Source organism: Echinops telfairi, unplaced genomic scaffold (assembly GCF_000313985.2).
Source record: "Echinops telfairi isolate 266 unplaced genomic scaffold, ASM31398v2 ScPeMD7_3533;HRSCAF=4204_0, whole genome shotgun sequence".
Lineage (NCBI taxonomy): Eukaryota > Metazoa > Chordata > Mammalia > Afrosoricida > Tenrecidae > Echinops > Echinops telfairi.
The window spans coordinates 57,401,949-57,414,903 of record NW_022107431.1 but is presented as its reverse complement, the minus strand read 5'-3'; the positions used below and the strand labels follow the sequence as shown (position 1 = coordinate 57,414,903).

The 12,955-nt window shown below is 42.6% G+C and overlaps 1 protein-coding gene across 5 annotated transcripts in view; it reads right to left on the bottom strand.

Moving 5' to 3' along the window:
- Positions 1–12,955, bottom strand: part of TPD52L1 (TPD52 like 1) — a 121,723-nt gene that overhangs the window by 11,764 nt on the left and 97,004 nt on the right. For all 5 annotated transcript variants that reach the window (XM_045294488.1, XM_045294490.1, XM_045294491.1 and 2 more), the window contains exon 4: positions 5,911–6,012. In XM_045294488.1, the coding sequence (XP_045150423.1) occupies positions 5,911–6,012 (102 nt within the window). The remainder of the gene's footprint in view (positions 1–5,910; positions 6,013–12,955) is intronic.

The window sequence follows — 12,955 nt, the reverse complement described above, 5'->3', positions numbered from 1 at the left end:
CCCCGCCCGCCCCCCCAGTGTCCCCTTTTTAAGAGCTGTGTAGTCTTATTAGGTCATTCCATCTCCTACGCAATTTGGATTATTGTTTTCCTTTGGCTCATTTCATACACTGTTTTTTTGTCAAACTTTTAGAAGTTTTGCTCTCTGGGTGGTACAAACAGTTTAATACGCTCAGTTAGGTATGGAAACAGTGACGCTTCAAGTCCAGAGAAACTAGCGCACCTGGGCACCAGAGGCCTGGTGACCGACTGGCTTCTGCAATCATCGGCCAAGGACAACCCTACGGTGCAGGGCGGCACTCTGACACGCGTGGTCGCCGTATGTTGGAACCGACTTGAAGGCACAGACGCTGCCCTTCTCTCTGAACGCATGCCTCCCCCAAACCTTTCACCCCACCAGATCTCAGTGTAAGCACACTTTACCACCAAGTATCCGGAAAACGTCAATCAGGCTATCAAGAGGAGTCCACAGCTTGCATGTCTTTACGTTCATCACTCTGATTCCACTGTACCTTCCCAGGAAACCTCGGAGCTCGGCAGCCTTTATCAATATACTTTCATAGAACAGAAGGACTGCTCAATCCCTTGGCTGGACTAAGGCAAGTTCACTGAATAGGCATCAGGTGAAATTGAGAATAAGGGCTCTGAAAATATAACCTACTTTTAGGGAACATTTAAATTGAATACTAATCAGTTATTTTTCTTCCATTATTTATTTATATATATATTTTCTTCCATTATTTAAAAAAGCCCAATTTCTAGGTTTTCAAAATTGGCAAGTATAAATTCTGAATTATTTTCAATGAAAATGGCATGGTACTGTTTCTCTTCCGAGGTATCTGACATTTTGCAGACTGATGAGGTTCAGAAGTTTGTTCCCCAAATGCACAAAAGAAGTTCAAAGTGTAAAACTAAAATAGCACGATACTTTCGACCAAAAGGACACTAACAATAAAATGCCTGTAATGCAATTTCAAAATTTCCCCACTATCGTCACTCAAATGAATACCCAGTTGTGGTCACACAAAAAAAGTTAAAAATTACTAATTTTTCTCATTTAAGAGTCCTTATTAATTTAACTTAGCAATTTTAAAATGTAACAGTTTAAAACTAAGAACTTTGCAAAACTTGTGATTTTCACAAAGAAGTTAGATGTTATCGTTAGAGAAAAATACAACTCTGAATTTTTCCAACTCTGTATTTAAGTCATTGAAATATAAGCTATATTGTCCAATATTTTTAACAACAGTTTATAATGAAAGTGTTGTATCCTCTGTAGAGAACATAATTAATGAAAAATTTGGCACTCTCAGGAAATAGGTCTTCATTTCCTAAAATAAAGCCACACTGAACCAGGAGAAAACACAACTTAACTATTATTATCTAATCAGTGTGAGCATGAATATGCTAACATATTACAGATAGGAAATAAAATCTTCACTCTTTACTACTTAAGGAAAAAAATGAGCAGATTTGTCATTGAACACAGTGGGCTTCTATTAAAGGACGCTCTTTAATTTATATCACATGGAGCGAACTTAGAACTAAAAGGATCATTTAATAAAGCTAAAAACTAGCATTTATTGAGTGTTTAATACATGCCAGGCACTCTTCTATCTGCGGTTCTTAAAATAATCTGATGATGTCATTAACTGCCTGCTCATTGTATAGACACGGAGGAACCCTGGAGACACAGTGGGCTACATACAGGTTAGGCCACCAACCACAAGGTCGGCCGTTTGCAATACCAGCCACTCCAAGGGCAAAGGTGGGGGTTTCTACTCCCATAAACGCGTCGTGTTGAAAACCCACAGGGGCAGTTCTTCCCAGGTCTAGGGTCCCTATTAGTCGGGATCGACTCCGAAGCAGAGATGAGTACTATTATTATAGCCAGGTACAGAGAAGTTAAGCTTTAATGGTTTTCCTCACATCCTGACCACCCCAAATAAAAGTTTTTGGCAGTTTGTTACAAATGTCGAGGTCCCGGTTCTACCCAGGACCATCTGAGTGGGAAATCTTGGAGAATCTGGTTTCAGAAGTGTTTTAAGATCCTTCAGATGGGAAAACGCTGTTCTAGCTGAAGGTGAATACTTTCATTTTAAAATGAAAGGTTTTACCTAAGTATGTAGTGAACATGGATATTTTAAAATCTTTTTGTCGTGATTGTGCTTGTTTTATTTTGCTAAATTAATTGTATTTACTTTGTTGCGGTGGTTGCTGGGAATGTACACAGCAAAGCAACCGCAGCGCACCAGTGTCGACGCATGCGCTTTAGAGACACGGATTACGTTCTGCAAGTTGTGCCTACATTCTTACCATTCATGTCAGAGCTGTTTTTCCTCATAACTTATGTTCATTAACTCCACCACCCGCTAAGGTTCCTAGCTAATCATTCTAGTTGCTTTTGTCAATTTGAACCCATAAATGTAGTTCTTAGAAGAGTTCAAAGAATAACAACTCTTAAAGGAGCTCAAAGCAAGTGTTGTGTTGTTGTTGTTTTTACTAGTAAGCTAAGCTATTGTTTGATTTCAAGACGTAGGGAATACGTGTAGTGTAAGGTTTAAAGATTATCTCAGGGTAATAGCCTCAAGGGGTCATACAGCCACCACAGCTCAGGAAAGTCTAGATTTTATGAGAATGTGAAACCCTGGTCTGCATCCTCTCCCCTTTTGATCAAGAATTCTTCTGTTGAATCCTTGACTAGAATGTTTAGTAATTGCTGCCAGAATCATTTCTGTTTTATAAAATTATTTCATTTGCTTAGATAAACATTTTAATGCCATTAAAATGACTGTAATAAACTTAGGGTTAGGTAATGATTCAGAAGTTTTGCCTGTTCATTACATTCTGCCTTTGATAAATTTCAATTCCTTTTCCTTATTGCAATATGAGTAGAAGTGAAGAAAAGGCAGTATTCTCAGACTGGTTTACCTTTCTCACCGCCATTGAGTCAATGCTGCCTCACGGCGACCCCTGTGGGTTTCCGAAATGGTAACTATTTATGGGACTTGAAAGCCCAGTCTTTCTCCCGCAGAACTGCTGGTGGTTTTGAACATGCCGGCAGTGCACATTGAAGACCATTTCATAAACATTACGCCAACAGGGCCCTAAGTTTTAAAATTAATGCATGAATATTGAGCACAATAGTCATTTTTGAAACAAAAATAGTAACTTAAACACAAAGACATAAACATAAAGATAATTGAAAAATACATATTTGCCTCTAGTTGCCAAAGGTGCAGGGTAATGTAGGAATAAATTTTCATGAATTTCGGGAATAAACAGATTGTTTTATAAAGAAGAAATGTAAAATGTACTTTAAATGTTCTAGAAAGTAATTTGGTTTCTAGAAAATAAAATAAAATTGATTTCTAGAGAAAATAATAAGGCAGGTCAGTTAAATTAAAATGAAAATAAATAAGACCCCCCCCCCCAAGTAAGTGTAACAGCTTTATGTAAGATACCATCCTAGCATATACATAAAAAAATTGAATTGCCAATATTAATATTTTTTCCTTCTCGGTCCTATAGTGGGCGCATTAGTTCTCAGTTAAAATCTACTGTAATGTTCATTCTTTATATTATAATGAAGTTAAATAGATAATATTTAAAATAGCATTTATTTTTTAATGAAATTAACAAAAACAGGCAAAGGAATTTATTTTAAACTTTCAATATAGGTATGCACTGGAAAACAATATAACCATTAAAAATGCAAGTATAAAAATATGTATTAATATTCACAATATGTCGGTAGAGTGGAAAAATAAAAGTACCAGGAAGTACATGAGACCATATAGTACCCTTAAGAAGAAAACATAGATCTAGTCATGGGGTTTGGGCTGCACTAAATCCTAGCTCCAACTTAAGAACAATTAGTTTTTACATCATGGCCCTGCTTGCTAATCATCCTCAGGAAGGGAACACAGAAGATATGGGTGCTGTAGAAAAATGTGGTGAAGAAATCAGATGGTGTCCCGTCCAGCGGGAACAGCAACGTGGATCCTGGATAGAGGGAGCGGGACGCGAAGAATGGAGAGGAGACAGGAGGCTGAGCGGTTCTCTTTATTTAACAACAAGCCGCAGCCTATAAAGGCAAAAAGGAAGGAAGTGCCCGTGGGACATGCAAATCAGGCTACTAAAGATAACGCCCAATCAGAAAGCTACAAAAGCGCGCCTAGCGCCAGCGGTCAGCAGTTTCCAATCAGGTCCTCAGGAATGACATCACCTGTGCTAATTAGGTGAAACAGCACATGTGCTAACAGGGTGCTTGTTAGCCAATACAAATACGGGGAAAGGTTAAGGCCATTTGTACTTTTCTGTAAGGCAGCAAAAGGAAACGGAAAGTCTCCACCCGGCCTGAGGCCTGAGGCTGAGAGTAAAGCCTGTTGATGAGATCTTGGCTGTTGGGGCCCATGGTCCCCGACAAGATGGTGCCCAGCTTTCAGATAAAATAGCATCTGGGATCTTAAAGGCTTGTTTCTAAACAAGCAGCCATCAAAGTGAGATGTCAGCTAAATCCACATGGAAGAAGCACACCATCATCAGTCACCAAAGATTTGTAAACCATATCATCCAAAGTTAAGGTGACCAGGTTTTAACATTGGTAAAGCAGGACACCAGCGGGACACCATTGATAAAACTCATAGCTTGGCGAAATAGCCACATGGCAGCCGAAAACCGTATACCCTAGTTTGTCGTGCATTCTTTCCAAACATCGGGACTTTCTAAAAACGCCGCGGGACGCAGGAAAAATTGTTAAAAATCAGGACTGTCCCGCCAAAAGCGGGACGTCTGGTCACCTTATCCAAAGTCGAAGGAGGCAATAGTATCAGAGGCTAAATTGTGGTAATCCCGTTTGCAGAAGGCTAGGGATGAGAGTGGGAGTGCCAGATATACTTATGGGAACTACATAGGAAATAAACTTCCTGGGATTTCCCTCTGCCCATAGTAGAGGGATGGGAGGATGGGAGGAAAGTGGTTACCAAATGGAGTCATCGGAGAGGTGGCTATAGAAGATCAAAGGATAAACCCGACTTGAACAATCAAAGCCTGGCCAGTTGACGCCCCCTCTGATGCATGTTAGGCCTGATCTGGTTGTCAACATTCTCTGTATTTTTTGTTGTTGTTTTTGTGTGTATATATTGGGGTTTATCTCAGATGTGTTATGCCATTGGGGGTAACCTTCTTGATTTTTGTTATGTTTTTCTGTTTTTCAGTATATGGAACCCAGGATTGATAAACCTATAGGGACAGCAATAGGATGAAGGTTTCTGGTGGTGGTGGTGGGGTGACGGGTGTCCCATGGGAGAGGGGGTTAAAAGGGAGCTGATGTCAAGGAGTTCAGGAAGCAAAAGAATGTTTTGTAACTGATTTTGGTAGCAATTGTACAATACTGTTTGATGTGATTGAACTATGGAATAATATGGTATCTGTTTCAACTCTCAATAAAATGGTTTTGAAAATAAAAAAGAATAAAATGTTGAATTTGTATATACTTAGCACAGAAAAAAATATTGTGCTTAAGCATATTTCAAAGCATATTCAGTTCAATGCGTATTTGAAATGATCATTTAAACGACAATAGTTAAGATTCTGCATATATGGCTTTCGTAGACATCTCCTCTCATTGCGAATAATTGAAGGGATAAGATCATAAAGCATCCCATGGTTTTTATGTTTACTTTTGGGTCTTGTGGTAGTAGCATTTTTGAAACAAAATCCACGTCTGACTTTTAGGCAGAAAAGATGCCAACAGGCAAAACTTGTCTTAGTCATCATAACAGCCACCTGAAATGTTAATCCATTAAAATAAGATGATAATAGAGAGCATGTCAAGGGGACCAGCTAAGAGGTCCCTTTTCAGAAAGCCAAGATCTGCATACTGTCCCCAGGTTTACTCCCACAGTACCTCATGTCTCCAAGCTTCTTGCTGATGGCTGTCCCCACGTTGCTGAACGCTGCCGTTGCCTTCTGCCCTGCGTGGCTCAGGGTTTCCTGGGTTTTCTTGTAACTACAAGCAAAGCAGAATAACCATGAGCTCCCAATGCACATTCACCTTCCTCCTCCTTCGTTAATTTGAAAATGCTCTTTTTAAAACAGATGTAGGGAGATAATGGGCCATAGAGGGAAATGTTCCCAACTATTATCCGAAGATCCTGGACTGACTGTTTATTAGCAGGAAAGTCACTCCTTGAGGTCTGCATTCAGGAAGCATATGCATGTGCGACCACATGCCTTCGTCTACAAACAGAGGAGCTAATAAGCAAGGACAGAGTTACTCTTGAAGCAGAATATTCCCTTCCTAATAAAATTTTCCAAGGAAAACTAGGCAACAGAGAAATGAGAGGATGTAGGTTTTAAAGGGAGAGTTAAGTTTTCACAGGTTGGCTAGTTTGGGTACATTTAATCAGAAAAAAAGGTAAAGATATAACTAGCTATTTAAATATTTTTTTACTAGCTATAGCTGGAAATATTAAAGGCATATTATCTGAAGTCAGAGTAGTGACTTTATTCAGAAATAATTTTAGGAATAAAATACCGTAATTATTTCCTCCTAAGCCTATGGCCCCACTAGACTGTGCCTTCTTGCAGGTAATGAAGCTCTTCCTCTCTGTGTCCTGTTTCTGGCTAATTGAGGAGGAACTCAATACGTGCTGGCTAAAGGATGGAGAGCGCTGAAGATGTTGCTCCGTTGGGGTTCTGAGCTGGCCTTTGGCAGTAGGGACAGAGAGAAATGTGATAACAGAAGCAAGACCAATCACAGAGACAGAATGACTGGAGATGGGCAAGGGATTACAGGTGAGAGAATACGACAAACCGACCGCCCTGAGGCCTGGAGCAAAAATGACTGGAAGGACAGGGCTGGCATTGGTCAGAATGGGAACTTTCTAGGAGTGATTTAGTTAAATAGGGCGTGGGGGTGGGGAGATTCATGACTTGGAGGAATAGAAATAAATCACCAGAAACGTGTGTGTGTGTGTGTGTGTGTGTGTGTGTGTGTGTGTGTGTGTGTAAGCGAAGCCAAACTTGTTGAAATCAAGTCAGTTCCAACTATGGTATGCTATGTAAAACAGGGGAGAATTATTCCCTAAGGCTTTCTTGGCTGTCCACTTACAGAAGGCAGCGTGTCGGCTTTCTTTCATGACCCTACTGGCTTCAAACCAATTAACTTTGGGTTGGTAGCTGATCACAGACCACTTGCACGACTCAGCAACACTACCAACATGCTGTAAGTGCCCGTCAGTCATTCCTCACACAGAGTGACTCTATGTAAAATGGACACAAACATAAAATGGACGCAAACATTGCCCCATCCTGCATCATCCTCACAATGGTGGGCAACACAAAAGCCACCACAGGACCACAGCTGACAGGAGAACGGTGGCTCCCTTGCTGCTGTGATGCTGGAAGCTATGCCACCGGTATTTCAAATAAGATCAGGGTTAGGCATCTTGTACAGGTTTCATCGGAGCTCCCAGACGGAGAAGGAACAGATGATCCATTCTGAGGGATTAGCCATGGGCACTAATCAACAGCAGTGGAACGTTGACACTGTGCCGGAAGACGAGCCCTTCACCTGGGAAGACATTCAGAATCCCTCTGAGGATGAGCTGCCCCTCAACGCAAAATGCACCGTATGGATATGGATGGAGCAAAGCTTTCAAGACCTTGACCTGCTCCTACGGCATGACCCACAATAAGAGGAAGCAGCTGTTGACAGCTATGACTAATCAGGAAGTGGAAGGTGCGGCGGGTGACTCTGGGAAAACTGGACGCTGTCAGTAGCTGGTCACAACTGCGCAGTGCTCGGGAGCATGGGGCTTCCAAAGCCACCAGCAAATCTTCCAGCCTTCGCTGCCGCGTCATATTTTCAGGACACGTTGTCCTTGGAAATCAGCCATTGCTTTATGTTTCCACTCTTCTTTTTGTCGTTCTATTCCCACAAATCATCTAACCCTAAACGCAACCTGGGGAGTCCCTTATTCAGATCCCAGATCCCAACCTAATCCACTGTGATGGATTTGATTCCAACAGATAGCACCCCTGTGTAGGATTTCTGAAGCTGTCGATCTTTATAGGAACACAAAGCCTTGTCTCTCTCCCACAACTTGTTAACAGGATGGGGTGATGAGTCTATGTGATCAGCAGCATATGTTATTTATTTACCCAGACTATGTTTTCCAGGAAGTGTGATAAAACATACATCGTCTAACAGTCCTCTGGGTGCTACCCTACAATGGGGTCTGCATTATCAGGTGGTTAAAAATAGAAGATTCATCAATGGGCTTACAGTTGAAGAATAAATATCTAAATTCAGTTGGGTTAAACTAGGGAAACATTAAAACATAAAAGCCATAGGAGGCCTCCACTTCTTTGCTCCCTATTGGAAAAAAAATCATTATTATTATTAGTGAAACGTTTTTTGCCAAATCTTCAACTATTGTTCTATTTCCCCTTTCCCACTAAACTGCCTTTCTCAGGTTTCATTTTTGGTGCTACTGTGAATGCACACACAAGCTCACTGCCATGAGTCAAGTCTGACTCATAGGGACCCTCTATGTACACAACAAAACATATGCCGATTCAACGATTTTTAGATTCTTCAAGTTATGCAGGCATTATCACCTTGATTTTAGAAGAGCCCTTCTACCATTAGTATGCATTAACTGCTCCAGAGTTTCCTCTCCAATCCTGACTGCCGCTTTCAATGCGATGCCCTCCCATCAGCTATCCGTTTCTTCTGCTTGTTGCTGCTTAACAGTCGAGCTGGGGTCCACGTTCAACCTTCCACTTCCACCCCTTTCTCCAGGGATACCAATTACATCCTGGTCACCAAACTCCTTGGGTGCTCTTTTCTCTTAGTCTTCTCACAATCAGTAAAACAATGGCCTGACTCACCGCACTCAGGTCAACGCTAACTCGGACCCTGTGAGACCCGGTCGATGCCCCTGGGAGTTTCTGAGACTGTAAACCTTTAAGCCCCGGCTTACTCCTGAGATGCCGATGGTGATTTCCAACTGCCAACCTTGCAGTTAGCAGCCCAACTCATAAGGACTATGCCACAGGGTTCCTTGCCCCCAGGTCAGTCGTCCTTGCTGATACCCTGCCCTTTGGCCTTTCTGGTTCTTCCAAGTCTGGGAGGTCTCCTGCCCCCTGCTGGTGGCTCCATGTCCCTGATGATAACAACAGAGGATGCCTACAACTTAGACCCTCCTTTTCTGTCTGCTCTTTTCCCATTAGGGACCCTGTCACATTCAGGGTGTAACCCCTCTCAGCCATGAGGTTGTGCCCCACATCTTTCCTACATAAAGTGTACTCAATTTATGTTTATATATACACTGTGCAAGGTTATTTCATCTGCACTGTTCCATAAGTTTAAACAAACAATAATCACTAGCAGGCAATATAGTATCCACAAAAATAAAATAGATATAAGTTCTTTCTCTTCATAGGATTTTGAAATAAATATGTTTCATTCATTAGACTTTTTAAGTTGACGTTTGCAAGAATATACACCAGGGTAGAAAATATGCCTCGCAGCTGGTGGTTCCTGTGAGATTGTCCAAGACTGATTCCACAAGGGGCCTGAATTTGCTCCCATTCTTAAAATCAAATTTTGTATGTCTTCTAATCCATATCTCTCACACTTATTTTGCACATATGCATGTGTCTGTATGTGGCAATTGGTTCCATTAGGTCCCTCGTGGCTTGGTCTTGATGGTTCGCTGCTTCAAAGTGTTAGCCGTGAAATGCTCATGGGAACAGCTGGACTCGGCCCCCGGGGTCTGCGGGAGTCACAGCTGGCATGCTGGTAGTCAGCCACAGGGGCAGTGACAGGTGCTCGAGCTTGCAGTTCAAGCGAAGGCCGTAAAAGCAGCATTACAGGTTAGAGGCCAGAAATAAAAACACCAGTCGCCATGGCAAGATCATAGTCAGGTGTGATCTCGACATGGCGCATGCTACGAAATTTTCAGGAGAAATGTGCTACTAAAATAGTTTCCCAAAGCAGTATCCTGAACACTTGGGTACTAGACTCAGAAAAAAATAGTCTATAAAAATAGTGTAAATGTAGTGGGATTCTTTTCCTCTGAAAGATAGCACGATTTATCTATAAAAAATAAAAACACAACATTCCTATTCCAGCTATATTTTTAAGAGTTTGACAAAGTCTTCACAAAGTAGTATTCAGGGGATGAAACGAAATCTATGAAAAGTGCATTTAACCCCCCCTCCCATGAATAAAAGTTTCTTTTATACCTGAAAATGGGGAAATTGGAGAGTGTGGAAGCACAGTATTAAATACAGATGAAAGATGGTTTTGTGATATGGGAGCTTTCTATATAAAGAGGAGAGAATGTGAGAATTTGAAATTTCCATCTCATTTTTCAATTTAGGCGTATGGGGACAGTTTTCTGCTCGGAAGCACACTATAAGACCAATGTAAGATAGCTGTAGGACAGCGGCAGTCCCACTGGCTCCTCTTACAGGGACTCATGGTCTAAACACGTTCTGTGACGTCCTATTTGGTCGTTAGGTGCCACTGAGTTGAATGTGACTCATAGTGTGCCCACATGCTAGATAGAAATGCCACACGGGGTTTTCAGCTGTCACATTCCAGGGCGGATCTCCAGCTCTGTCTTGGTGCTGTGTCCAGATTCCCACAGTTAGATTAGGATTTAGAATTAAGTTTTCTGATTTCTAATCCAAGACTCTTTCTATTTCTCCCACAATTTAAAAGTTTCAAGAAAACCCCGCCCCCAAACCTGAATGTACAAATTTCTCCTTTAAAATGCTGTGAAAACAGAGCTATTTAAACGTCCCTCAGTGAAGACACTTGCATTATCTAGGACTCTTCTGTGGACCTTACACTCGATCTCAGCTCATCAGGAAATCACGCTCGTTCACGTCTGACAATCGGTCTACAGTCTGGCTGCTTACTCCCGTCTCCTGTTCTCCACCTTTGTTCAGCCCACCGTCAGCACTCGACTGTGCTACTGCAGTAACCTCCCACCCGGCCTCCCCTTCTCTCTCCACCTCCCTACAATGTCATCTCAACACAGCAGGCAGCGGATCTACCTCAAAGAGCAAGTCCGGAGAATGTCACTCCTCTGCTCAACACCCTGCCTGGGATCCTCATTTCATTCCAGAGTAAAAGCCAACGTTCATCTCCTGGACCAATACGTAACCTGGTCCTCTCGCAGCCCTCCGACCACCTCCTTTTGTTGACTGCTCCAGCCACCCTGACCTCTTCCTGGAACCTGGCCATCTCAGTCAACCGGGCCTGTCTTGCTTCACAGCTGTTCTGCTATACGACAGCATCCACTTTGGTCAAAAGACGGTTTCATTGGATGCAGGGCCCCACTTAAAAAAAAAAAAAATCCATCTGCACCCTTTAGAAAACTGTCAAAGCCACATTTCTTTCTTCAAGGAGGGGCCAGAGTCCTTGGGACCTTGGTCAAGTGAGTGTCACAGGATACAGTTGGGCTCCAGAGAAGGGCCCCAGGATGAGAAAGGGAATCATTCGAGAATGCTGAGGAAGGAAAGTCTATTAGGCGTCCACTCAGCACTAAACCGTGTTTCAAAAATGGCCCGGTGGTGGAGTCAAGCCATATTCTGACACACACCCCACCCCACCCGCCCCCAGCGAAAATGTGGTCTTGGTATGAAGTTAGGACTGGTGGCTAATTAGAGCATGCCCTTTCTTATGACGGCCTGCTCATTAGATGCTGTGCATCCAATCTTGCCTGGAGACCCACTCTTTGAAGTTCGGATAACTGTTCCATGTAGCATAATGCTCCCTGTTTGAGAATACTTTTGATTGTAACATTCATTTTGAGATAAGAAGTAAATGTTGAGCAACTTTATTGCGTGCATGTGATTACCTGAATTTGATGGCTTAATTAAAAAACAGCTAGCTGCACAGAGATGTCCAAAGAGTAACCACGTGGTACGTGTTCACTACATTGTGCTTTCAAGACACTTGAAGAGCGAAATTGGGAGTTGGGTGAGCAGAGGGTCTGGCTACGTTAGTGTGGCATACATGGTATTCATGTCTGCTCCAAGAATCATGTAACTCTAGTTCCATGTGAAACTTCAAAGTTCGGGCATCTAGACAGATCAGTGCTGTTTGAAATATCAATTGTAGGACGACTTGCTCCTTATTTTTGAGAGTTGCTATAATCTGAAATCTGGAAGACCCCCTTCTGATTATGGATGATGAAATGGGTCCCGCAGGTTGGGGACTCTTCAGTGAGAGAGCACGGCCAGGGCCCCACTTGAGAGCCTGCCTCCCAGCACGCGGTCTGGCTGCCTTAGAGAGGGCAAAGGCCCGCTGGTGCATTGGGCCAGCTTTGCACGGCTCTGGGGTGTGTGGAGAGAAAGATAGTCCTGCGTCTCCAGAATCCTCAGATGCACAAGTTGTCCCTCCGTTTTCACACCTCGTCTCTGGGCCAACAATTACATTTCTGGGAAACAATTAGTAGTAATTGAATACGTATTACCTACAAAAAACCAAACCCATTGCTACTGAATCAATTCTGACTCATAGCGACCTTTATATACATGTTTCCAAGACTGTCAGTCTTTCCCATCTTTCTCTCCTGGAGTGACTGGTGGGTTTAAACTGCCAACCTGTGGGTACAACAGCACAATGTCAAACCCACAGCACGACCAGGGCTCCTCCAGACATGACTTAGAGACCAATAATGAAGAGGGAAAAAAGATTTCAAGGGGATAGGCAATGAAAGGGGTTTATCGGTAGGGAAGTGATTTCTAAGAACAACATAACTAGAGACCATCGTCAGAAATAGGCTAATGGGTGGCGCGGAGTAGAGAACCAGTGGAGAGGTCTGGGGGGCTGGTCCCAGCACCAGATACTAAGTGGATGCCTGCCCCTCCCCCGAGAAGAATTTATTTCAAAGGATGGCACTGAATCTGCAGCTTCGGGAGAAGGA